The sequence below is a fragment of the Doryrhamphus excisus genome, chromosome 1, assembly GCF_030265055.1.
Source record: "Doryrhamphus excisus isolate RoL2022-K1 chromosome 1, RoL_Dexc_1.0, whole genome shotgun sequence".
Classification (NCBI taxonomy): Eukaryota; Metazoa; Chordata; class Actinopteri; order Syngnathiformes; family Syngnathidae; genus Doryrhamphus; species Doryrhamphus excisus.
The window spans coordinates 5272127-5295455 of record NC_080466.1 but is presented as its reverse complement, the minus strand read 5'-3'; the positions used below and the strand labels follow the sequence as shown (position 1 = coordinate 5295455).

The window sequence follows — 23329 nt, the reverse complement described above, 5'->3', positions numbered from 1 at the left end:
AAAAATGTCTAAAGTCGGTTTTAAAACCGCCGCAGAATTCGACGACCACGAGCAGAATACAAAAACAGCACGCGCGTGATGTTACTGTAGAGTTCGCGGGCATTGAATCTGTGCGCGTGGAGATAATTATACTCACGTGCGAACATAATTTGACTTTTGTCACATTTCAGACACCATATTACACGTATGTCCCTGTCCGTGACATGTTTGTGACATCACCGGAGTGACAGTGCAGCCTGCGTGGGGGTATATGGGGGGTGGTTTATGGTGGGAGGAGGTTCTCTCTTCTTTGCCCTTTGCGGGAGATGACTTGCAGCCTCCTCGAACTGCCAACGGACGCCCAGTGTAGGGGGAGGCAACTTTTGTTAGCCCGCTCCGTATTGCCCCAATCCCGTTTTCCTTTCTCCGCCGCAGGACATGGACGGTGTCATATAGTGAGGACTTCAAGTCGATCCCCGGTTCCGTTGAGGAGCACCCTGCATCGACAGTCCACGCCGCACTGAGGGAACCATATCTGGTCAAAGTATTCGTCTCTGCTGTCACCCAGCCGGGCCGCCCGGCTATAAATAGCGCTGGTTGAGGTACGTAAATAAATGCAAAATAATACTGCAGCCTGTGAAAGACTTCCCATGAGCAAAGAGTGACTTTAATAATGAAATGGGAAAGTTAATATACATTGCATTTGGTCACTGAGTACTGTTAATTTATAGGTTGCAGCTAGCGACGGTTTCCTTTTTGTGATGTGTTTAGGGGTCTCCTCATATACTGAAAAAGCCATTGTCATAATTTATTTCATTGCAGCATTCCTCATTAGGATGCAAGTACATTTTATTAAATCACTATTTCCACTCAAATACACAGCTGGTGATGCCATGAGCTAAGTTTCCATCAGTATCCACGGAGAACTTGCTCCAGAAAAACTTGATCAGCATTGCATAATCAGGATTTCAGTCAACAAGTGCTGTGAGATGCAACAGTTGTTTGCTGGTATGTTGGCCATCAGTTCTGTGACCTACATTCGGGTACACTGGGGTACTGGAGATGGTTAACCTTTACATGCAAGGTCACACTTTTCGTCTTGCTTAGGATTCATTCAAACACTTGTAAGCATTCTAGAAATTAGAAAAATAGCTCGCAAGCTCATTTATCCATCAATTGTTTATGTCACTTATCCTCACAAGAGTCTGCTGGAGCCTATCCCAGCTGTTTTTGGGCAAAAGGCAGAGTACACCCTGGACTGGCTGCCAGTCATTTGCAGGGCACATATAGACAATTCACTCTCACATTCATACCTATGGACAATTTAGAGTCACCAATTAACCTAACCTCCCACATTCCCAAAACTCTGCATGTTTTGTGGGAGGGAACCAGAGTACCCATATAAAACCCATGCACGCACCGGGATAACATGCAAACTCCACACAGAGATGCAAACATATTTGAACTGAGGAAAATAACAACTGATGTATTTTAAAAATGCTGCACATTGGATTATTTATGTTCATTTTAAAAAATGGTTATGTTATCAACAGCCTCAAGGGGGCATATTTGCATGGTGTCTGAGCATTGCTATGTTATGGCTTGTGAGTTAACAAGCATGATACAGCCTCACAACATTATGTTATGGTCAGTGTCAAATTAAATTTGTTTAATCGTGTTCATTTTTACTACCCCCTTTCATGTTTTCTGGACTTCATGCACATGTACTACCTCTTACATGCAGTTTTTTAGAGCTGCATTGTAGGGGTGGACATCACAAGGTAAGAATAATTTAATACCAGAAGAAGATATTATATCATTGATAAAATAATCACAATATTGCTTTAATGTGATAATACTCAATATATTGGGAAAAAAAGCTGCTTTAACCATACGTAAAAGAATCCAAAGTACTACCCTACAAATAGAGACTAGTGTCATATTATGATGTTTAAGGTGCCACTGATAGATAGATCATTTTTATTGGTACATTTTAGTCTTTGGTTCTAAATGATATTAGCTTACTGATATATCTTAGCCCAGTTGTTACATATACTACCTAAGGCGTTTCATCTACAAATCATTATTGTTGACATTCTGATGAATAGAATGCTTTACTACATGTACAATTGATTTATTTATGATCAAATCATAGAATGCTGAGCCTGAGATAGCCTTACAGCAGGGCTGTCCAAAGTGCAGCCATTTTCAGTCCACAGGTTATTATCGGCCCTCAGTATATTCTGAAGCATATGAATCATTAATGAGATATGTTGTATCATTAGATATGACACTAATTTGCTTTTATTCTACACATCACAAAGCTCAGATGTGGATGTTAGGTTGATATAGTCAGAGACACAGCATTTTGATATTTTGTTTTCACAATAAACTGACTCTTATTTACCATCCTGGAGCCAGAATGTAGCTGTGAAGTCTAAGGGTCCACACATACATAAATCAATGTTCCCAGTGCACTTGCATGTAACTGTAAGTGAAGCTGATGGGTTTTGTATTTTTTTATAACAATGACATCATGCATTGTGACTGTTTGAAGACATTAAGCAGGATTAGTCCGCTCAACAGTTTTAACAACAAGTCCTGCTGCCTGCTCTGTTTTTTATTAGCTGATTTATTAGCTGCTAAGAGTATTTTGGCTGCTCTTGTGAGATCTTTACAGGCATGTGCTTTATAGTTGATGGAACTTGTGTTTATTTTCAAGATTAAAAGTTTTACAATATGCACCGCAATGTAAAGGCACACCACTTCACTGTCGAAAGATAATGTACATGTAGCTTGTGTTGCTGGTTTAGTAGTGTGGATGGAAGTTCGGGGATACAAACTAACTTCAGTGCATTTAAGAAACAATTAATTGATATATTGAGTCTGGTGCAAGGATCCAGAACCGTTGTTGTATCGTTATTACTGCATATGTCAAGCCATGTGTTGCATGACTTTAAGCAGTTTCTGCTGTATCTCCTTCTTTCTCCCTGCATATATACGCTTCATAAATAGCTCTGCAGACAGCTCTGTTTGCTGTCAGCTGCTTCTTCTTCATTATTTGGATTTCAGCCCACTTCTTCATCTTTGCTTTTGGAAACTTGTCTTATCGTGGATGGAGCTCAGAGAAAGCAGAGCAAAACAAAGCCTCAACATGATGCATGTCAGATCGGCTTATCAGCATGTTTTCCTGCTCAATGGATTTCATTACATACAACAGGCCCCGCGGAATTCTATTTAGTCTTGTTATCTAGAACAGCTGTTCTCAGCTGGTCTTACACTGGGACCTTCATTTTCCCATGGTCACCATGGTCACAAGTCATGACACACTTTATTAGAATCAGTATTTATATTAAATTAAATTATATTTTCACAGTGCAAAATGCATTTAGGGGCACATAATGACAATGACAACTTCTGCGCTGTGCTTGGTGGAGGTAATAACATACATAACATATATAAGAGGTGAAGTGGCCAGTGTATCAATGCAAGGAAATCTACAGTATTTACATCTCATTTGTTAAAACCAACAGTAGTCCTATTCACTTGCTGCGACAATAGGCCAAAGGTAGGTCAAGTCGTTTGTAAGAAGTTCATAGCTCTTCCCTCTGATTGAAAAAAGTTGTTTCAGAATTTTTTTTTAAAGTGCTATTCCACATATATTTTCAAGTGAGGCATTTGATAAGCTGTTGGCGACCCACCCAGAATGGTTCTGTGATCCACCGCTGGATCCACTAGTTCAGAACCACTGCTTCAGAAGACCATTGGCAACACGGTTCAATCTTTGATACTCAATGTGAGCAGACCTGTTGAGTCTTCACGAGACAAGACATTAAGAGATTGGCTAGAAATGATATTTTAACATTACCTTTAAGAAAAGTACAATGGAATACTATAAATAAATAAAGTATCTATCATTTATCTATCTACACAGGCATTGTTAGCTGCGCCGTTAACACTGAACCATGCCGGTACGGCCGTACTGTTGTTGCCGTAGTCGGTCAACATATTACTTACCTGGAGGGTCAACTAACATGTGATTGAGAAGTAGACAGGAGTGGAGGATAAGTGGTATACTGTGTTTATTCTCCTCTAAACAACAAGCAACAACCACTTAACGTCTTAGTTGCTAACAACAATTACTTGACAAGGAAACAAAAGTTAGTGGAAAAGTGACCTACCACTTTGGAATAGTATGTTTTTGGGTCACTTGATTGCATTTTGCTTTGTTTTTTTTTTAAACTCAAAATATCTATTGTCTAATATCCCAGTAGACTGCATTGAGAACCGCATGGTATTTATTCAGAAAGATTACAGTTAACTTTTAAAAAATGTCAATGCATATGATCCACTTTGTATTATATTATACTGGTAAAAATGAAACAGCTGTGAAACAGTGATTGATGTTTTTGCCCAAGGTTATCATGCAATCAGAATCTCATACCAACCCATGACTAATCCCAGGCCTCGTGCTCATGATTCTCAATCTAACTGTTGAGTGTTTTTGTTGTCACGCACGTTCTCAGAGAGGTCAAGAAGGGTTTGTGGCAAAAGATAACTACTTTTCTTTTACTGGAATATTAAAATGACTGGTGAGACAATATAACAATGCAATTTTATTCCAACTGTTTTGTTTCTATTCACAGGCATCATTGGTTCCCTCCCGACGGATGTGAAGTTGTCGCAGCTGCTGATCGAACATATTGTCGTTCTCATCTGGAGGTTTTTACTGAGGTGAGATAATCTATCTATCCACAGAAACGTAGAACAATAGAATTAATCATCTAATTAATCATTAGAATTTGTTTGTTGGCGGCACGGCGGTCGAGTGGTTAGTGCGCAGACCTCACTGCTAGGAGACCAGGGTTCAATTCCACCCTCGGGCATCTCTGTGTGGAGCTTGCGTGGGTTTTCTCCGGGTACTCCGGTTTCCTCCCACATTCCAAAAACATGCTAGGTTAATTGGCGACTCCAAATTGTCCATAGGTATGAATGTGAGTGTGAATGGTCGTTTGTCTATATGTGCCCTGTGATTGGCTGGCCACCAGTCCAGGGTGTACCCCGCCTCCCGCCCAAAGACAGCTGGGATAGGCTCCAGCACCCCCCCCCCCCCCCCCCCCGCGACCCTCGTGAGGAAAAGCGGTAGAAAATGAATGAATGAATTTGTTTGTATCCTTTGTATCCTTTTATTTATATGCGCAACATGGAATAAATTGGTTATTTTAAGTGTTAATTATTGGCACTAAAAGCTGTTTTGTTCGCAACCGACACATTACTAATGAGAATTGGCGGTTGTTTTTCCAGGTGTGTTCCATCATGTCAGTGTTGAGGAAGGAGATGGAGAAGTACAGGGATGTAGATGAGGACGAGCTGCTCATGAAGCTCTCCGAAGAAGAGCTGCAGAGGTTAGAAGATGAACTGGAGGAGCTGGACCCTGACGTGAGTTTACTTTCTGCCCGTGTGATGCTGGTATCACTGGTGAATTATGGAGTCAGGCGGGCCCTGTTAGAGCACGCCGACTTAACATAAGCCACAGCTACGGGAGAGGTCTGTTATTGTGATGGCACAAAGTACTTAAGATGTTGTGTCAATGTGGTGTCTTGGGACCATCAGTCATGTTGTTCAGTGGCGTAACGTAAACTAACAAAGCCTATATTGCTTTCCTCCTGATTCATTAAAAAAAATCACAAATGCAATAAAACACATGTATTAACTTGTAGCTTATGGTATCTAATTAGTACTGTATGAAATCTAAAATAAAACTACTTATTCCCCAAGTACTATTACTACCCGGAATACTGTACTTTGAATGTTGCAGAGCCTCCAGTAAACCTGCAACAATTATTGATGGATTGTCCAATTAATTGACAACTATTTTGGTATTTCATCATTCATCATCTGATTTTAGCCTCTCATATCTGAATATTTTTATAGTTGTGTTTTCAGCAAAACAAGATCATCAGCATTTTACCTCTCCACTGTTAACTGTTTGGATGGTATCAATTTGGTCCATCTATGGCCTAACTGATTACCAGTACTTGATTAATCAAAATAATTAATCAATTGACCGTGAGAATAATTGTTAGTTGCAGCCCAAACAATGCACATGTGTTTCATGATTTATGGTAGTGAGTTGTTCTCAAAGTTGTGTTGACTTTTCTAGTCAATGTTTGTGTGTGTGTGTGGTAATAGGACTTGGTTATAACAATTCAAAGGCTCATCTTTCAATCATATATTTTATTGACCTGAATATGACAGCCTTAAATATAAGATGACCTGTTTCTGGAAAAATAAAAAGGGCCTAAACAAGACCAAAAAAATATGTATTTACTTTTCCCGGATATAAGACAGCCCATCCTTTTCAGTCCTGTTTTCTAGGGGAAAAAAACACTCCACTGTATAACTGACTGTACTACAGACGGTACACTATATCCTTCCTGGTAGCTTCCTTATGGTGTGTTTATTTCTGCATGTAACAAGTTCCCCCCCATATGTCATACCGCATGCATCATCATGGGTCAGTGGGGTGGCAGCAGCAGCTGTGATTGTCTCCTTAAGCCAAAAGGGGACAAGAGGGATGACTGGAAGGGTATCATTTGTTCTGCTAAGTGTGTATGTGTGTGTGTGTGTGTGTCATAGACTAATGCCAGTTCTGGTTGCCTCAGATGGACCTGATGACGCAAAGAAGGAGAGTCAGAGTGTGCACCTTGTTTGCGCGTGTTTACGAGGGTAACCAATTACAGAACAGTAAAGTGCCTCTCTCGTCTGAAAAACACCGTAACCTTCCCAGCAGGGCTGCTCATGTCCTTGCCAGGAAGACACTGACAACTCTAGAGAGACACAATTTGTTTGTATTTTTATAGAGTTTATCTTGTTGTTTACTTTTTCAACTAATTTCAGAGAGTGTCTGTGGGATTTTTTTTATACATAAGAACTTTTGTGAGGTCACTGATGTTGATCTTGTTTTTTTTTTTTTTGTATTTGTGTGAGCATGTTTTTTGTTTCTGTCTGTTTTAGTTGGGGTATGGGATGGGGGTGTGGGCTGTCAACTTCTTCCACACACACACTCATCACCTACAAGCACCTTGCTTTCTGGGAACAGTTTCACAAAACTCTTCTGGATTAAAATCCAGGGTGTGTTCAAGAGGTTCAAAAGGTGTATAATTCCCTTGGTTAATGAATTAAGATTTGAGATAGTGAGAATAGAGATTTAAGATAGTGGTCTAGTCAAACAAAGTTGAACCTTATGACATGTATCACATAACAGCTTGCTTTTTTTGGAGTAAGTGGGTGCCACTGGACACTGACTTTCTCCCACTGAGCAGGCCAGTGGCTACGATGTGAATATTTATCAGGTGAGGTACTGGGGCCATGATTAAGTGCAAGCCGAGTGGGAAGTTACAGTAGGACTTTAGGGGGAGAGGAAGACCGAGTTTCACTTTGTTAAAAATAACACAGTGAAACAGTACGTTACAGGATCTGCAACTGATGTAAGTGCCAAAAGCTTTGGCCGTGTCGCTGTGATATACGCCTCAGCTTTACACTAAATACTACTGTGTGTTGTGACGACATCTTTGAACCACCGTTGGAAGAGACTGTTGTGCTTTGTTTGTGTTCTTATGCTTGAAGGAAGAGGGAGTGAAGGCAGAATGAAACAGTGTGAGGGAGTTTTGAAAAGAGAAGAAAAGAGAGCCCTCAGAGTGCTGAGAGCATAGATAAGATATGAAGCCATAAGTAGTTCTTCTAAGGGCTTGATTTTGAATGTGCCTTCAGGTTAAAAATAACTCTCTCAGCCGCAAAGCTCTGAAAAATCTCCCAGGCCTGTTCTGTGCACAACTGCACTGTTTATACAATACTGTACATTTACTTTATATTCTATAACATATACACCTCCACAATCAAAACAATTTAACGCAGTGTCAATCAAAACCAAATCTTTTCAATGCAGGAATTTTGATGCAGGTCTAGATTTTAATACCTTGTGTGAATGTGCATAAGGAAAAATTTCCGATGAGTAAATGTCATTGCTTGTAATGATGTACATTCCTGTTATTGTCTAGAATGCACTGCTGCCTGCTGGGATGCGTCAAAAGGATCAGACCAAAAAAGCACCCACAGGAACATTTCAAAGAGACAACCTGCTGGCCCATCTGGAGAAACAAGCCAAAGAACATCCAGACAGAGAAGACCTGGTGCCTTTCACGGGAGAGAAGAGAGGTATTACTAACAAAGTGCCCAAGATTGAAAGCCCAAGATTGAAAGTGTTTTATTCCCTTTTTTACGCCACAAGACAATACATCATCAGGCATTTTGTAGCGCGTTTCAGCGTCATGTCCTGAGGTGGCCTGCTGACACTGTAGTCTGTCTACGTCATAAAATATGCAAAACTACATCATCGACCCCCATCCCCGAATCTTTAATGGTGTGGTGTCATTGTCTTAATCGCCCTGTATGAATCGAACCCTGGTCTGCTAGCTGTGTGGCTTGTGTGCTAACCACTCCACCACCCTGCAGCCATTATTGTTATTATTATTATTATTATACCTGATCCAAATTTGGCCTTAGCAGACATATGCGCTTTACTAAATGTTGTCATTTGTTATGAATCCAGGAACAGCTAATAGTGTTTTCTCTCTAACTAGCTTTATGCAACTGTCACGGTTTTGCTTTTTAACTGGCATTAAATGTCCTATTAAATGTCCTACGAAGTGCAAACCAAGGGAGATGATGGGTCTCTTTGCGGCCAAGCAGCTAGTGTTTAGATGCCGGTCCAAACACGACGTGGCAGAGTCAGAACACACAACAGAGCTGAGTATGATGCCAGTCAGGGCCACCAGTGTGAAGTCAGATGAAGGGAAGCTCACTTATGTAACAGATTTCAAAAAGATTCCCATTATAGATTATTGTATCAACACACTTCAGATTATCTCGTTTGTCCCTATATGAGGAACAGCAGTGGTTCCCAAACTTTTTACAGTTGCATACCCCTTCAGACATTTGACCTGAACCAATGTACCTTCTAGTCATGCACACTTTTTATCTTAATTAACCTTAAATGTTGAACATTATTGGTTCATTAATTAAGAGAAAATTGTATTTTGCATTGTCACATTTTGATAAAGGTTTACATGAGCACTGACAAATAGATTAAGTAATCATCCTGTAAATATTTTATTCCACTTTGACGTTAGCATCCTTCTGTATGAATGGCTTCAATTTGTGCATCACTTCTTTTGTCCACTCGTGATAACTATGGTTTAAGTCTGCTTAAACCACAGTCACGATAAAGCTGTGGGGGATTGCCTACTCACAGTGACAGGTTTTCACCGCTGCGCTGTACGGGTATTGGAACACCAACATAAATTAAATCTCCTCAATTAAACACTTATTTGTTCATATGATGCGCACAGAGCAATGAACAACTCTGCTTCCTTTGTGCTCTGCTCTCTGTGCAATCATCATTGAGTGGTAGGCGCTGATTGTTATTAATTATTATTCACTGATCTCCTGTTACAATTGGCCTACCCCACTTTGGTAACCATCGAAGTGGCTGATTGAGTATTTGTGTGTAGTTTTGTTGTCCTACTTGCTTTTTCAGGCCACTCAAAGCAGGTTCAAATCCCCTGGAAATGTGTTTCTGTGTGACGAAGGTTACGATATTGTTATTACAACACTGTATATCTGAGTTTCTGTTCTACGGAGAAGAATATATTATAATAGAGGTGGCAGTTTTTAAGACCCTATGTACAGTATGAGCATCCGTTCATGTTGCAGGTAAGGCCTGGGTGCCTAAAAAGATGGTCGACCCCATCATGGAGAATGTGACCCTGGAGCCTGAACTCGAAGAAGCCCTTGCCAGTGCTACAGATGCTGAACTTTGTGATATAGCAGGTAACAACATTTACTTTGCTGTATAAAAATGTAATTGAGATGTTCCAAACCTAAAAAAAAATCATGTTATCCGCATAATTTAAATTCTTTGCTTTCACTAATCAATATACAGTACTATAAATACCTTCATGACCTTCCCTACTAGCACATGTTATTCATCTATTCAATCTAACTGCTCTCCTTTCCCCCTCAGTGTTGCCTCCATCTTGCCACCACCCTTTCTCTTCATCACCCCCTTACGTCATTCTCCCCTGCTGGACCACTGTTAGCTGAGCACCATACAGGGTATATGTAGTGTGCATGCATGGGGTTAGCATACAAAGAAAAAAAGTCATGTAGAACTGCGCTGCTTCATACTCCAAATTGTTTTGTAGTATCCGCCCCTAGTATTAGTCAATGTAAGAAAACTAAAACAGCTCAGTGTGATGCAGTACAGTTCTACACCATTGTGAAATATGACAGAAATACAACTGATATTTTTGTCACAACCTTTTGTTAAGAAAATGCCTTGTTGCACCTTAGTATCGTCAACCATTAAGCCAGCCTGTGTGACTGGTGTGCTTGAGACCTTGCACGAGTCTTCATCCTTCCATCATCATTTTTGGTTTGCATGATGGTCACTTCTTTATTCATCTTGATTTCTTCCTACTCATTACATGTTCCTTTCTTCCGTTATTTCTGCTATATATTTTTTTCTTTTTCCAGCCATCCTGGGCATGCACACTCTGATGAGTAACCAGCAGTACTATGAAGCTCTGGCAAGCAGCACCATCGTTAACAAGCAAGGCCTTAACAGTATGTAACATTTTCTGAAGGATTCTTACAGCTGTAAAACAACATTTGTTCCAGGTTAAACTTGTTAAAGTACCTTGATTGTTACAGAAAACATACAGTATTCCAGTCCAAAACAAATGCCAACTGTAGTTTTAGCTCAATGAAGCAAAATGAGATCAGGATGTTTGCTTTAGAGTGTTTTTTATCCGTTCATCAATCTTTTCATTTTCTACTGCTTCTCCTGTTCTTGGTCACATGTTAGCTAGAACTAGTCCCATTTGACTTTGAACAAGAAGCAGTGTACACCCTGACTCTGGTGTAAAAGCCCTTGCTTTTTTATACCCTTCGGCTAAAACAACGCAGCAACTAATTTATGAACATGTTGTAATCTCATGATATGTCCTATGATTTAGAAATACTACTAATAATTTAAATACTATCACAGGAGGTCATTACTCAGTATAACATTCTGACTGAGTGTCATACAAAGAACACTAAAGTCATCGCACAGCAACTTAACACTCAAAAGGTAGCGAGGAAATATACAAGACATGTACCAATACGGGTTTAAAATCAGAACAAAGTTAATTAATTATTTTAAACTTGTATTGGTACTCCTCCCACGATTTCCAATGAGTTCAGTGAGCTCAGTGTGAGTTTTCTCATAGCTCATGATTGGCTCCTGTCAAATAAAGAGCTGGCTGCTCCTCACTGACTTGTGCGCACCTCCACAATGTCGTTTTGTGACGTGGACATGTGTGGCTTATCGTCTCGTGCAGCTGTATATGTGCAAAATCCGTTTTTCTTGCTGAATTTAGTGGGTGCGGCTTCAACCTTGGAATCCTGCTCAACCTTAGTCAGGTGATTCAACCACGAGACTACATCTCTGACCTATTTCTTTAACCTTTTTTCAGGACAACAGACAATATTTATTGTCTTGTTTTATTTTATATATTTTAGACAGTTATACTGCTATGATTGCACTTTTCACCTCGTTGGACCCAGTAGCTCATTAATCAGCATGACAACTTACTGTGGGAAAATTTAGTGTGCCCATGAATAATACCGAACGCTATGTTTTGTTTGACCTATTCATCATGTATGTCTAAGACAGATAATACTTTTGAACATTCACACCAATTGAGTTGAGTTTCAAAAATATTTATTCTGCTAAAGCTGTAAGGGGCAGCTCAGGGGAATAGTGGTTTATGTCTGCCGCACATTGTGTGGTTCAAATCTGTGTGGGGTTTCCATCCTCTCCCGGCGCAGGTGCGTGGGTATTATCCCGGTACTCTGGTTTCCTCTCACAAAAACACGGTTGTGTGTCCTGAGATTGAGTAGAGACCAGTCGAGGTTGTACTCTGGCTTTTGGACAAAGTCAGCTGGGATAGGCTTCAGCTTAACCATGACCCTAATGACCACATGAAAATGGGTACATTGATTAGTAATATGATTTATTTACATAGATTCAATGCTGAGAAGGTTATAGAAATTTGCTGAGATGTCACCACTATGCTGCAGATGTTCTCTAAAATGTAGAGCATTGAAATTAATAGAAAATAATAGTACGCTGTATTTAAAGTATCTAAATGAAGTGGCATATTCATTGTACTGTGGTACTTTGGATAATAGTATTTCTCAACATTCTTAAGAGAATTAATTCATTCCAATTATTTATATTTCATACGGATTTGGGATGTTGCAGAGTGTGTGCTGACTGTGTGTGTGTGTGTGACAGGTGTGATCCAGTCCACCCAGTATAAACCAGTGCCTGATGAGGAACCCAACTCGACTGATGTGGAGGACACTCTCATGAGAATAAAAAGGAACGATCCGGACCTTGTGGAGGTCAACCTCAATAACATCAAGGTACCAAAGTGTTGTTGTTACTGCTGCTGAAGAAACAAACACATGTACAGTCGTACCTTATTTATCACAGTTAAATGATTCAAGACAAAAGTTGTTAATGACAACTTGTTAATGACCTTCTAAATACTGGTGTTACCCAATATAGTAGACATAATAATAAGGCATAATAAGACACAAGACAATAATAAAATAGGACAAAATGTAGATTCACACATATTAGCATTGCAAGTGTTCCTTGTTGTTCCTCTGGGTCTTCCTGCGGTGGCTAATGTAATATTATTGACTGGTATAGAATGCTAGTACATATTAACGTGTCTGTAAATGCATTTTCTGAATGTCTTATATCTGTGCTTTAGTTCATTTAGTTGTTTTAATGTTTGAAAATATTGAAATGAGGCCAAAAGTATGTAAAATATGCTTAAATATACATATGTTGGACTAATAATGGACTGTATTCAACCGAGAAACATTAATGATTTATTAATTAATATACAGTATTTTGAAGCACCGTGAGTGAAGCGAGTGAAGCTGCAAAACCCACAGCGCAATGTGACAGTTTGGATTATTTAACATTTACTGAGCTATAATGTTCTTATGTACTTTTTTCCCCAGAATATTCCCATCCCAACTTTGAAGGCGTACGCTGAAGCTCTGATAAAGAACACGGTGGTGGAGAGGTTCAGTATCGTTGGGACTCGAAGCAACGACCCAGTAGCATTTGTTAGTACATATTGCTTTTTTTTTACCCCCTTTTGAAATATGTGAATATTGTCACTCATATTGTTCACATGGGAAGTTAATGTAGCCCTTTGTGAAGCACATGTTCCAAATTGACCCCTCACTGTGAAAAAATAGAACCTTGTGATTTGATCTATGCCCATCCATTTGGATCTTCATGAACATTTTAAATAAAAATACCCATGTACAGTTAGTATACATTACTATATTGTGGGTTTTTACAGATATTTTGCTCAATGCTCACATCTAGTGTGGCATTATGCATTTTCATAGTTTGGCCTCCCAGTTTTTGTGTAACTTGTTTGGGGTATTTGAATTTAGCAGCTCCATTGTATTCTAGTGAGTCCCCCATACAGCAGTCACCCTTCTGTTTTTTTTCATGAATAATAGTGTTTATTTTCCTCACTTTGGTGCCAAGAAAAGAACAAATTATTCATGTGCTGTGTGTGCTGCAGTCACTGGCTGAGATGCTCAAGATCAATACAACACTGAAGAGCCTGAATGTTGAGTCCAACTTCATAACAGGGACTGGAATCCTGGCCCTTATTGAATCGCTACAGTTCAACACAACGCTACTGGAGCTCAAGATTGACAATCAGGTACCGGAGAATCCACACATAAACATGTCTCTGTTGATAATGCTTACACAGGAACCCACTCAAGTCACTAACTCATCTTATGTCAAGTAACTATGAGCTATGCAATCATGAGCTATGCGAAAAACTCTCTGCGAGCTAGTGATGTTACTATCTGTGTCGAGGCTTCGAGGTGTGTGTGGTTCGATGGTAAGAAATGATGTTCGAACCTTCCTGAAGCACCTTATCATGTGATTGATTTAGGAAGTGGTTTGCTGGTTTGGCGTGTGAACCACATATCATTTGAAATATAAGGCACAGGTTTGGTTGGTCTTTGGTGAGTTATTAGCATGTTTTTAAAAGATGGAACCAGCGACAAAAATATTGTGGTTTTAAATCTCTTCATTTAGTTACAAATAATAAAAGTGCATTCCTGTTTCTAATACTGTGTTTCACTGTGGTGCGTTCACTTGTTTTGTAGGGGTAAACTAGATTGTAGTACATTTCACTGACATCTTGATGGCGCCATATAGTAAATGATCCCTTATGAGCTGTCAGTACATGTGCCGACACAGTTGCCTGAAAGTATCGATGCTTCATGGGCTTCATCTCACCATCATTAGGACAAGCTCATCCACGCATTGGAATATTGCAGAAGATCATTCCTCAATATAGCAGTGGAGGTCATGGGGTCATCTTAGATAGACAGCTAAAATCATCACACAGCAACTTAACACTGAAAAGGTACCCAAGAAAGTACCAATAGAAGTTCAAAATAAAAAAACAGCAACTGTTTTAGCTCCTTCCCATTATGCATTATTCCCAGGAGAGCAGTTCATTGGTGAATGGCTGCCAGGCGTCAAGTGACATGATTCTCGGAGTACGTTTGAATGGTGACGCCCTCTGGACAGCTGGAGGAACGCGCTACATACAGTCCCTTAATTGATTTGGGATGACAGAGCTGCCATTACAGTCACTTCAACCAATTATTTGAAAAGTATGCTTAGTAAGTCTGTTTATGCCTTCTTTGACTTCTCTCTCCAGAGTCAGCCATTAGGCAACAAGGTGGAGATGGAGATAGCCAGCATGTTGGAGAAAAACACAACACTGCTGAAGTTCGGCTACCATTTCACCCAGCAGGGCCCGCGCCTCAGAGGCTCCAATGCCATGATGAACAACAATGACCTAGGTGGGCACACACACACACACACACACACACACTGTATATAATATCAACTATATTAGTTTGTGATGTCATCTATGGGAGTTTCATGTATTTGCTCAACAATGTATGGAAACAGGAGGAGTTCACAAAATGCAAAAAGAGACTTTGCCTGGGAATTGTAATCATGTAATGTTTATTTTGGTGGGAGTAATATATAATTGTTTGATTTAGTGAGATGTGTTGATAATATTTTGCCATGTTTTGTGGCTAAATGGGATTATATAGTAACATATTGAAAACACTGATTAGTATGATGTGGGCATTATTATATTTCTAAAGCATTCATTTTTTCATACAGCTTTTGTATAGCATGTAGCTACAGACGATACGTTGCTGACACACCACCGGTTCACAATAATCCACACTTTTTTTCAAATAATTTTAGGTCAGTAATCTTGGAATGACCTCACTGGTTACTTAACCACACTGCAGAATTGTGCAATGGGCAGTTTTAACACGCTCCAATGCTGCCACTTCATCTCTCTATTACAGATTTGACTTTGATCACACGCTAAGAAAAGAATAAGGGTGATGTCATCAGCTTCTCTGAAAGCTGAGACAAACTAAAACCTTTCTAAATGATGACATCAGCACTAAAAAAAAAAAGCTTGGTAGACGACTTACCTCATGCACATCATTAAATGTTGCATGACCTGGAGTTGTGTGTTTTAAGGGAAGAATTGTACTTTTTTGTGTATGTTTATATTTGAAATTATATTGTCTTTAATTTTAGCCTGGGCATAATTCACAGTGGGCTGCGCTCATCAGCACTAATTTACATTTGTGAGTCCTTGGGGCCCCCAAGCAGTTGCCTGCCTCGCCTAGTGGCAGGCAACAACCCTGAGTACTTGAGAGCTTGCATGGGCTGTAAATGCCAACTTCCCCATTAGGTAGCATGCTTGGGTTGTGTGCTCATCAAGGTGCGTAACAGAAATCCATCAGAAAATATAGAAGATGCCCAGTGGTGTACATGATGTGCCTTTACAGCAGTGCATTTTTTAAAGTTCCTTCAGATTTAGTTAACTGTCCACAAATGGAAATGGTGCAGTCATTCATACCACTATTATATTGCCTGGAAACAGGGTTTTCGGGAGGGCATATTTCTTTTACATAACTGGCTGCTCCTCTTCTGTTTTGAAGCCCGAGTTGTTAGGTCAGAGTCTGATGGCTCCTTCACCCTGACTTTGTCCGTCCCTGAGCTGGAACGGGCCTTTGGAAAAAAGTTCAAGTCAAAGACTAAGTAAATACAGTACTACGTGGCCATTCAGTTCTCTTCTGTCATTTCACTTTTGTTCCACACCACTGAAATGCCGCCATTTTCTTTCAAAGCCTCTGTTCCTTCTCCTGAGCTCATTCAGGCTTCCTGCTATACTGTCCTTCTGCTCCCAACTTACACCAAAAAATCATTTTGCACGAGTTTTTTAAGTTGTTCAACCAGGACCTCAAACTAAAGTAGACCCACAACCAAGAAAGATAGATATACTGAGTCTTACCCAAACATGTGTTATAATAAACAAAACACACTATGCTTGAATGAGTTGTAGAGAAAACAAACCACTCTGAACATATTTCTTCCATCAATGCTCCTTTAAGAAACAAAGAACAATCAATGGTAGAGAACATAGCAGTTTGATGATCAAAAACAAATATCTGATTCCACCATCATGGTTAGCAAAACCATACTATGCTAAGCACGGACCATTTTAATATGTACTCATATTTGGAAAAGTATAACTAACATTACCAACCACTCTGAACATATTCCTTCCATCAAAGCTTCATTAAGAAGCAAAGAGCAATCATCAATGACAGAGAACATATGATAGAATCATTATTCTCTGTCAGGTTCATGTTCAGGAAGGAATATCACATCTCATCATCATGGTTAGCGAGACCATACACTTTAGAAACACATTTCTCAAGTCAATAACTATAGAAATGATCCCTGAAAGTATAGTCTTAATTTCATAACAAACGATGACAGGAATTATTCTATGAGACTACTATTTTCACTCAGAGGATGTACTCAGGTTGATATTCATAAAACTGTGGAATATTCCACCCCTGTGAAACCGATTTTACGTTCATTCAGACTGGCACTTTTCTTTCGGAATGAGGTGTATACAAAGGTTCAATTCTTTACGTTTGAGCAAATAAACCGAATGCAAGCAGAATATTTGAGTCCATGTATACGTGGCTAATGAGCAACATTTTCATTTGAGATTATAAGAGAAATTCATGACAAAAGATAAATAATACATACATCCCCCTAAGTGAAAATAGTAGTCTCATAGAATAATTCCTGTCATCATTTGTTATGAAATTAAGACTATACTTTCAGGGATCATTTCTATAGTTATTGACTTGAGAAATGTGTTTCTAAAGTGTATGGTCTCGCTAACCATGATGATGAGATGTGATATTCCTTCCTGAACATGAACCTGACAGAGAATAATGATTCTATCATATGTTCTCTGTCATTGATGATTGTTCTTTGCTTCTTAATGAAGCTTTGATGGAAGGAATATGTTCAGAGTGGTTGATAATGTTGGAGAAAGGAGCTGTTTAAAACATATGTGTAGACAAAATTTGCTGGTTTTTTTCCTTCTCAGTCAAAGAACATGAACATCGCAAAAAACATCTTAACATTGCATGTGTAAATCAACAGAAAGATAAAGAAAAACATGAATTGGATATATTTATCACTCACTTCCTAACTCTTAAGCAGGTTAATGAGATTCAAGTCCCGCTACACTGAAGCACATTAACTTTTTGCGGCAGCTCGGCTGCCCGCAATGACGCAGGAGGGGACATCCTGGAGGATTCATATGTTTCTCCTAAGACAACGTACGGTGCGTGTATCACAATTGGTCATAACACGTTTACATGAGGAGTTTTTCATCTTTCCGAATGAAATCTGAATTATGAAAACACAGAATGTAAATAGGATGAAAAAGCTGATGTATTTATGTTGACAGTTATTTTCTAATCTGAATTCAGAAGTTAAAATCGTTAAAATAAATGCTTTTCCTTTCAAGGACACATAACAGTATTTCAATGAATTTAAAAACAGACAAGTAGCACTAGTCAATTAGCCAATAACCTGAAACAGACTGATGAACCCAATCACATTCTCACTCATTTCCTTTACGTGTGTGACATGCTATTTAAGAAACAGACTACATCACAGAAGGACTCAAACAGGCTGACACAAAACAGTAAGCAATTAGTGAGTGCTGATCAACTTATTAATACTTGATTATTCACAAATAGTTCTATATTCACAACAAAAAATACCACTCTGAACATATTCCTTCCATCAAAGCTTCATGAAGATGCAAGGAACAATCATCAATGACAGAGAACATATGATAGAATCATTATTCTCTGTCAGGTTCATGTTCAGGAAGGAATATCACATCTCATCATCATGGTTAGCGAGACCATACACTTTAGAAACACATTTCTCAAGTCAATAACTATAGAAATGATCCCTGAAAGTATAGTCTTAATTTTCATAACAAATGATGACAGGAATTATTCTATCAGACTACAATTTTCACTCAGGGCATGTACTTTTTACTACTTTTATTTTTGCGGTCTTGAATTTCTTTCATAATCTTGAATTATAATATTTCTCATCAGTCATATGTGCTCAAAACCTAAAGACAGAGACACAAATGCATATGTAGTATACACACAACAACATCCATAAAAATAATTTTCACATACTGATCATTACCTTTGTGCAGGTGGGAGACTAAATACATCTGAGACTGAAAATTGACTTGAAATAAACTTCATTTACCCAGTGAATGTCCAGTTTAATACAAAGGAGAAAATATCAGTGGCTGTATAACCTAACAATACTCATTGGCCAAATGATTCCTTCATAGTTTTTATGGAAATTACTACAAGGCAAGGAATTCTATTCCTTGCCTTCCTACAGCCAGAGAAGAGCAATAATTATCTTTACATATGTTCACATGTGAAAGAGTTTGCTCTTCACAATTATCCACTACTCTAAACATATTCCTTCATCAAAGCTTCATTAACAAAAAGACAGCAACACTAAAGAACATGAGCATCCTTCTTTTGTCAGCTTCTGTAATTGCACTTAATAGATTCTGAAACAGGAAATTTCTAAAACTATATTAAGTCATCAACAGTCAAAAGGAAACATTTGTCTACACATATGTTTCAAACAGCTCTTCGCTCCAGCATTATGAACCACTCTGAACATATTCCTTCCATCAAAGCTTCATTAAGAAGCAAAGAACAATCATCAATGACAGAGAACATATGATAGAATCATTATTCTCTGTCAGGTTCATGTTCAGGAAGGAATATCACATCTCATCATCATGGTTAGCGAGACCATACACTTTAGAAACACATTTCTCAAGTCAATAACTATAGAAATGATCCCTGAAAGTATAGTCTTAATTTCATAACAAATGATGACAGGAATTATTCTATGAGACTACTATTTTCACTCAGGGCATATACTTGGGTTGATATGCATCAAGTTTTGATATAATTTATTTACTGTAAGAAAAATAAAACGGATGCACATGCCCCTAATGAATACGATGAATTGGAGTTTTTTAAGCTGAATGATGAGTCCTGAGTAAAACCAAAGTAATGGTCAGTGAGCTGGGACATTTCTAATGGGAACCAAATACAAATATCATTGGCAGGCCAGACCATTTAATGATTGGACACAAATGATTGCATTTGTTGCATGTCTGCTTTATAATGTTGAACGGTCAGTGTACTTTATTACACCAAGATAGGAATAATTCAAATAGATGGAAATATGTTGCCTTCAGTCAAACACAGAAAGTAAGTAGCATAAAAAAGCAGATGTAACACAAAAGGAAGCAGTTACTTGCCTGTGTTATTTCAACACGACATTGATTGGAACATTCATACAGTCAGAAAACAACAACAGACATGTACCACTGTAAAGAAGATTTATCCATGAAAAGTAAACAATCAACAAATTAAATTACATGAACAACCATAATAGTGCAGCATATTCAATCCTGCGATCAAAGCTTCAGAAAGAATTAAAGAACAATCTTCAATAACAAAGAGTTAATAAGAGAGGAGTAATTATGCTGTCTGTTTCATGTTTACAACAAAATCCCCATCTCTTTACAATGGTTAGCAAGACCACACACTTTAGGAACATTATTTTAAATCAGTAACTCCAGAAATGATACTTGAAATTACATATAGTCTTATTCCAAACATGGGATGACAGCAAGTCTGCTCCAAAACTACTATTTTCCCTCTGTGGATTTATTTATCTTGACAGATCATTAAAATAAATGCACGTTCTCCTCAATGACGACACGCTAGAGTATTGCAATGAGTCTAAAAACGGAGACAAGTACCACTAATCTGTCAACTAATAACCTGAAACTGACTGATGAACCCAATCACATTCTCACTCATTTCCTTTACATGTGTGACATGCTATTTAAGAAATAATTACATCATAGAAATACTCAGACAGGCTGACAAAACAATAAGCACCTAATCTGCATCTATCAGTTTATAAGTACTTGACTTTCCAGGCACAGTTTTATATTCACAACAAAAAGAACCACTCTGAACATATTCCTTCCATCAAAGCTTCATTAAGAAGCAAAGAACAATCATCAATGACAGAGAACATATGATAGAATCATTATTCTCTGTCAGGTTCATGTTCAGGAAGGAATATCACATCTCATCATCATGGTTAGCGAGACCATACACTTTAGAAACACATTTCTCAAGTCAATAACTATAGAAATGATCCCTGAAAGTATAGTCTTAATTTCATAACAAACGATGACAGGAATTATTCTATGAGACTACTATTTTCACTCAGAGGATGTACTTGGGTTGATATTCATAAAACTGGTGAATATTCCACCCCTGTGAAACCGATTTTTTTACGTTCATCCAGACTGGCACTTTTCTTTCGGAATGAGGTGTATACAAAGGTTCAATTCTTTACGTTTGAGCAAATAAACCGAATGCAAGCAGAATATTTGGGTCCATGTATACGTGGCTAATGAGCAACATTTTCATTCGAGATTATAAGAGAAATTCATGACAAAAGATAAATAATACATACATCCCCCTAAGTGAAAATAATAGTCTTGTAGAAGACTTCCTGTCATCATTTGTTATGAAATTAAGACTATACTTTCAGGGATCATTTCTATAGTTATTGACTTGAGAAATGTGTTTCTAAAGTGTATGGTCTCGCTAACCATGATGATGAGATGTGATATTCCTTCCTGAACATGAACCTGACAGAGAATAATGATTCTATCATATGTTCTCTGTCATTGATGATTGTTCTTTGCTTCTTCATGAAGCTTTGATGGAAGGAATATGTTCAGAGTGGTTTTATTTGTTGTGAATATAGAACTGTCTGTGAAAAATCAAGTATTAATAGGTTGATCAGCACTCACTAATTGCTTACTGCTTTATGTCAGCCTGTTTGAGTCTTTCTATGATATAGTCTGTTTCTTAAATAGCATGTCACACACGTAAAGGAAATGAGTGAGAATGTGATTGGGTTCATCAGTCTGTTTCAGGTTATTGGCTAATTGACTAGTACTACTTGTCTCTGTTTTTAAATTCACTGACATACTGTTATGTGTCCTTGAAAGGACATGCATTTATTTTAACATCTTAACTTCTGAATTCAGATTAGAAAATAACTGTCAACATCAATACATCTGCTTTTTCATTCTACATACATTCTGTGTTTTCATAATTCAGATTTCATTGGGAAAGATGAAAAAGGAACTAGAGACTTATGGGATGGAGATACATATGCTATATAGTGTTGGAATTGTACTGCAGTGTGTGTTCAGGTCAGAATGAAGTTATAAAAGAGCGTCAGGCTCTCTGACTTTGAGGACGCTCCACCTTGCTATGATGACAAACTGATTGGACCCAAGGCATGCTTGCTCTATTGCACATGCGTTAATCATGCTAAAAATGTTAACATAATTAATTAAGTAAATTAGCCACCACTGTTTCAACAGCCATTTAAAAAACATGCCTTAGACCAACTACAATAAGGAAACAACAATTGAACAAAACAGCAACATTTGTCTACACATATGTTTAAAAACAGCTCCCTGCTCCAGCATTATGAACCACTCTGAACATATTCCTTCCATCAAAGCTTCATGAAGAACCAAAGAACAATCATCAATGACGGAGAACATATGATAGAATCATTATTCTCTGTCAGGTTCATGTTCAGGAAGGAATATCACATCTCATCATCATGGTTAGCGAGACCATACACTTTAGAAACACATTTCTCAAATCAATAACTATAGAAATGATCCCTGAAAGTATAGTCTTAATTTCATAACAAATGATGACAGGAATTATTCTATGAGACTACTATTTTCACTCAGGGCATTTTGTCATGAATTTCTCCAATAATTTCCAATTAAAATGTTTCTCATTAATCACATGTGCTCAAAAAAGACACAGATGCATATGTAGTATACACACTACAACATACATAAAAATAATTTGCACATACTGATCATTACCTTTGTGCAGGTGGGAGACTAAATACATCTGAGACTGAAAATTGACTTGAAATAAACTTCATTTACCCAGCGAATGTCCAGTTTAATACAAAGGAGAAAATATCAGTGGATGTATAACCTAACAATACTCATTGGCCAAATTATTTTTATGGAAATTACTACAAGGCAAGGAATAGAATACAGCCAGAGAACAGTAATAATTATCTTTACATATGTTCACATGTGAAAAAGCTTGCTTTTCACAATTATCCACCACTCTAAACATATTCCTTCATCAAAGCTTCATTTAAAAAAAGCCAGCAACACTAATGAACATGAGCATTCTTTTTTTTGGCAGCTTCTTCTATTGCACTTACTAGATTCTGAAAAGGAAATTCCTAAAACTATATTAAGTCATCAACAGTCAAACAAGAGTTAAAAGTAAACATTTGTCTACACATATGTTTCAAACCGCTCTTTGATCCAGCATTACAAACCACTCTGAACATATTCCTTCCATCAAAGCTTCATTAAGAAGCAAAGAACAATCATCAATGACAGAGAACATATGATAGAATCATTATTCTCTGTCAGGTTCATGTTCAGGAAGGAATGTCACATCTCATCATCATGGTTAGCGAGACCATACACTTTAGAAACACATTTCTCAAGTCAATAACTATAGAAATGATCCCTGAAAGTATAGTCTTAATTTC

General features: G+C 38.1%; 1 protein-coding gene, 8 non-coding genes and 1 pseudogene across 10 annotated transcripts in view; 3 read left to right on the top strand and 7 right to left on the bottom strand.

Annotated features, from left to right (window-relative positions):
- Window positions 1-190: 190 nt before the first annotated feature.
- tmod1 (tropomodulin 1) overlaps window positions 191-23329 on the top strand; it is a 34218-nt gene continuing 11079 nt past the window's right edge. The window contains exons 1-11 of one of the 2 annotated variants that reach the window (XM_058065551.1): window positions 191-581; window positions 4626-4713; window positions 5284-5418; window positions 8040-8196; window positions 9754-9870; window positions 10576-10665; window positions 12383-12513; window positions 13126-13233; window positions 13707-13850; window positions 14871-15015; window positions 16192-16291. In XM_058065551.1, the coding sequence (XP_057921534.1) occupies window positions 5296-5418; window positions 8040-8196; window positions 9754-9870; window positions 10576-10665; window positions 12383-12513; window positions 13126-13233; window positions 13707-13850; window positions 14871-15015; window positions 16192-16291 (1115 nt within the window). In that variant the 5' untranslated portion in view covers window positions 191-581; window positions 4626-4713; window positions 5284-5295. The remainder of the gene's footprint in view (window positions 582-4625; window positions 4714-5283; window positions 5419-8039; window positions 8197-9753; window positions 9871-10575; window positions 10666-12382; window positions 12514-13125; window positions 13234-13706; window positions 13851-14870; window positions 15016-16191; window positions 16292-23329) is intronic. The other variant, XM_058065552.1, reaches the window with a different exon arrangement.
- On the bottom strand, window positions 16605-16789 carry LOC131101708 (small nucleolar RNA U3; annotated as a pseudogene).
- Window positions 16798-17012, bottom strand: LOC131101678 (small nucleolar RNA U3). Its single transcript, XR_009119265.1, has one exon. It is a non-coding gene; the product is annotated as a small nucleolar RNA U3 (small nucleolar RNA).
- LOC131101652 (small nucleolar RNA U3) lies at window positions 17377-17591 on the top strand. Its single transcript, XR_009119259.1, has one exon. It is a non-coding gene; the product is annotated as a small nucleolar RNA U3 (small nucleolar RNA).
- On the bottom strand, window positions 18347-18561 carry LOC131101672 (small nucleolar RNA U3). Its single transcript, XR_009119263.1, has one exon. It is a non-coding gene; the product is annotated as a small nucleolar RNA U3 (small nucleolar RNA).
- LOC131101645 (small nucleolar RNA U3) lies at window positions 19281-19495 on the bottom strand. Its single transcript, XR_009119256.1, has one exon. It is a non-coding gene; the product is annotated as a small nucleolar RNA U3 (small nucleolar RNA).
- LOC131101638 (small nucleolar RNA U3) lies at window positions 20665-20879 on the bottom strand. Its single transcript, XR_009119253.1, has one exon. It is a non-coding gene; the product is annotated as a small nucleolar RNA U3 (small nucleolar RNA).
- LOC131101620 (small nucleolar RNA U3) lies at window positions 21247-21461 on the top strand. Its single transcript, XR_009119249.1, has one exon. It is a non-coding gene; the product is annotated as a small nucleolar RNA U3 (small nucleolar RNA).
- LOC131101699 (small nucleolar RNA U3) lies at window positions 22223-22437 on the bottom strand. Its single transcript, XR_009119278.1, has one exon. It is a non-coding gene; the product is annotated as a small nucleolar RNA U3 (small nucleolar RNA).
- LOC131101684 (small nucleolar RNA U3) lies at window positions 23109-23323 on the bottom strand. Its single transcript, XR_009119268.1, has one exon. It is a non-coding gene; the product is annotated as a small nucleolar RNA U3 (small nucleolar RNA).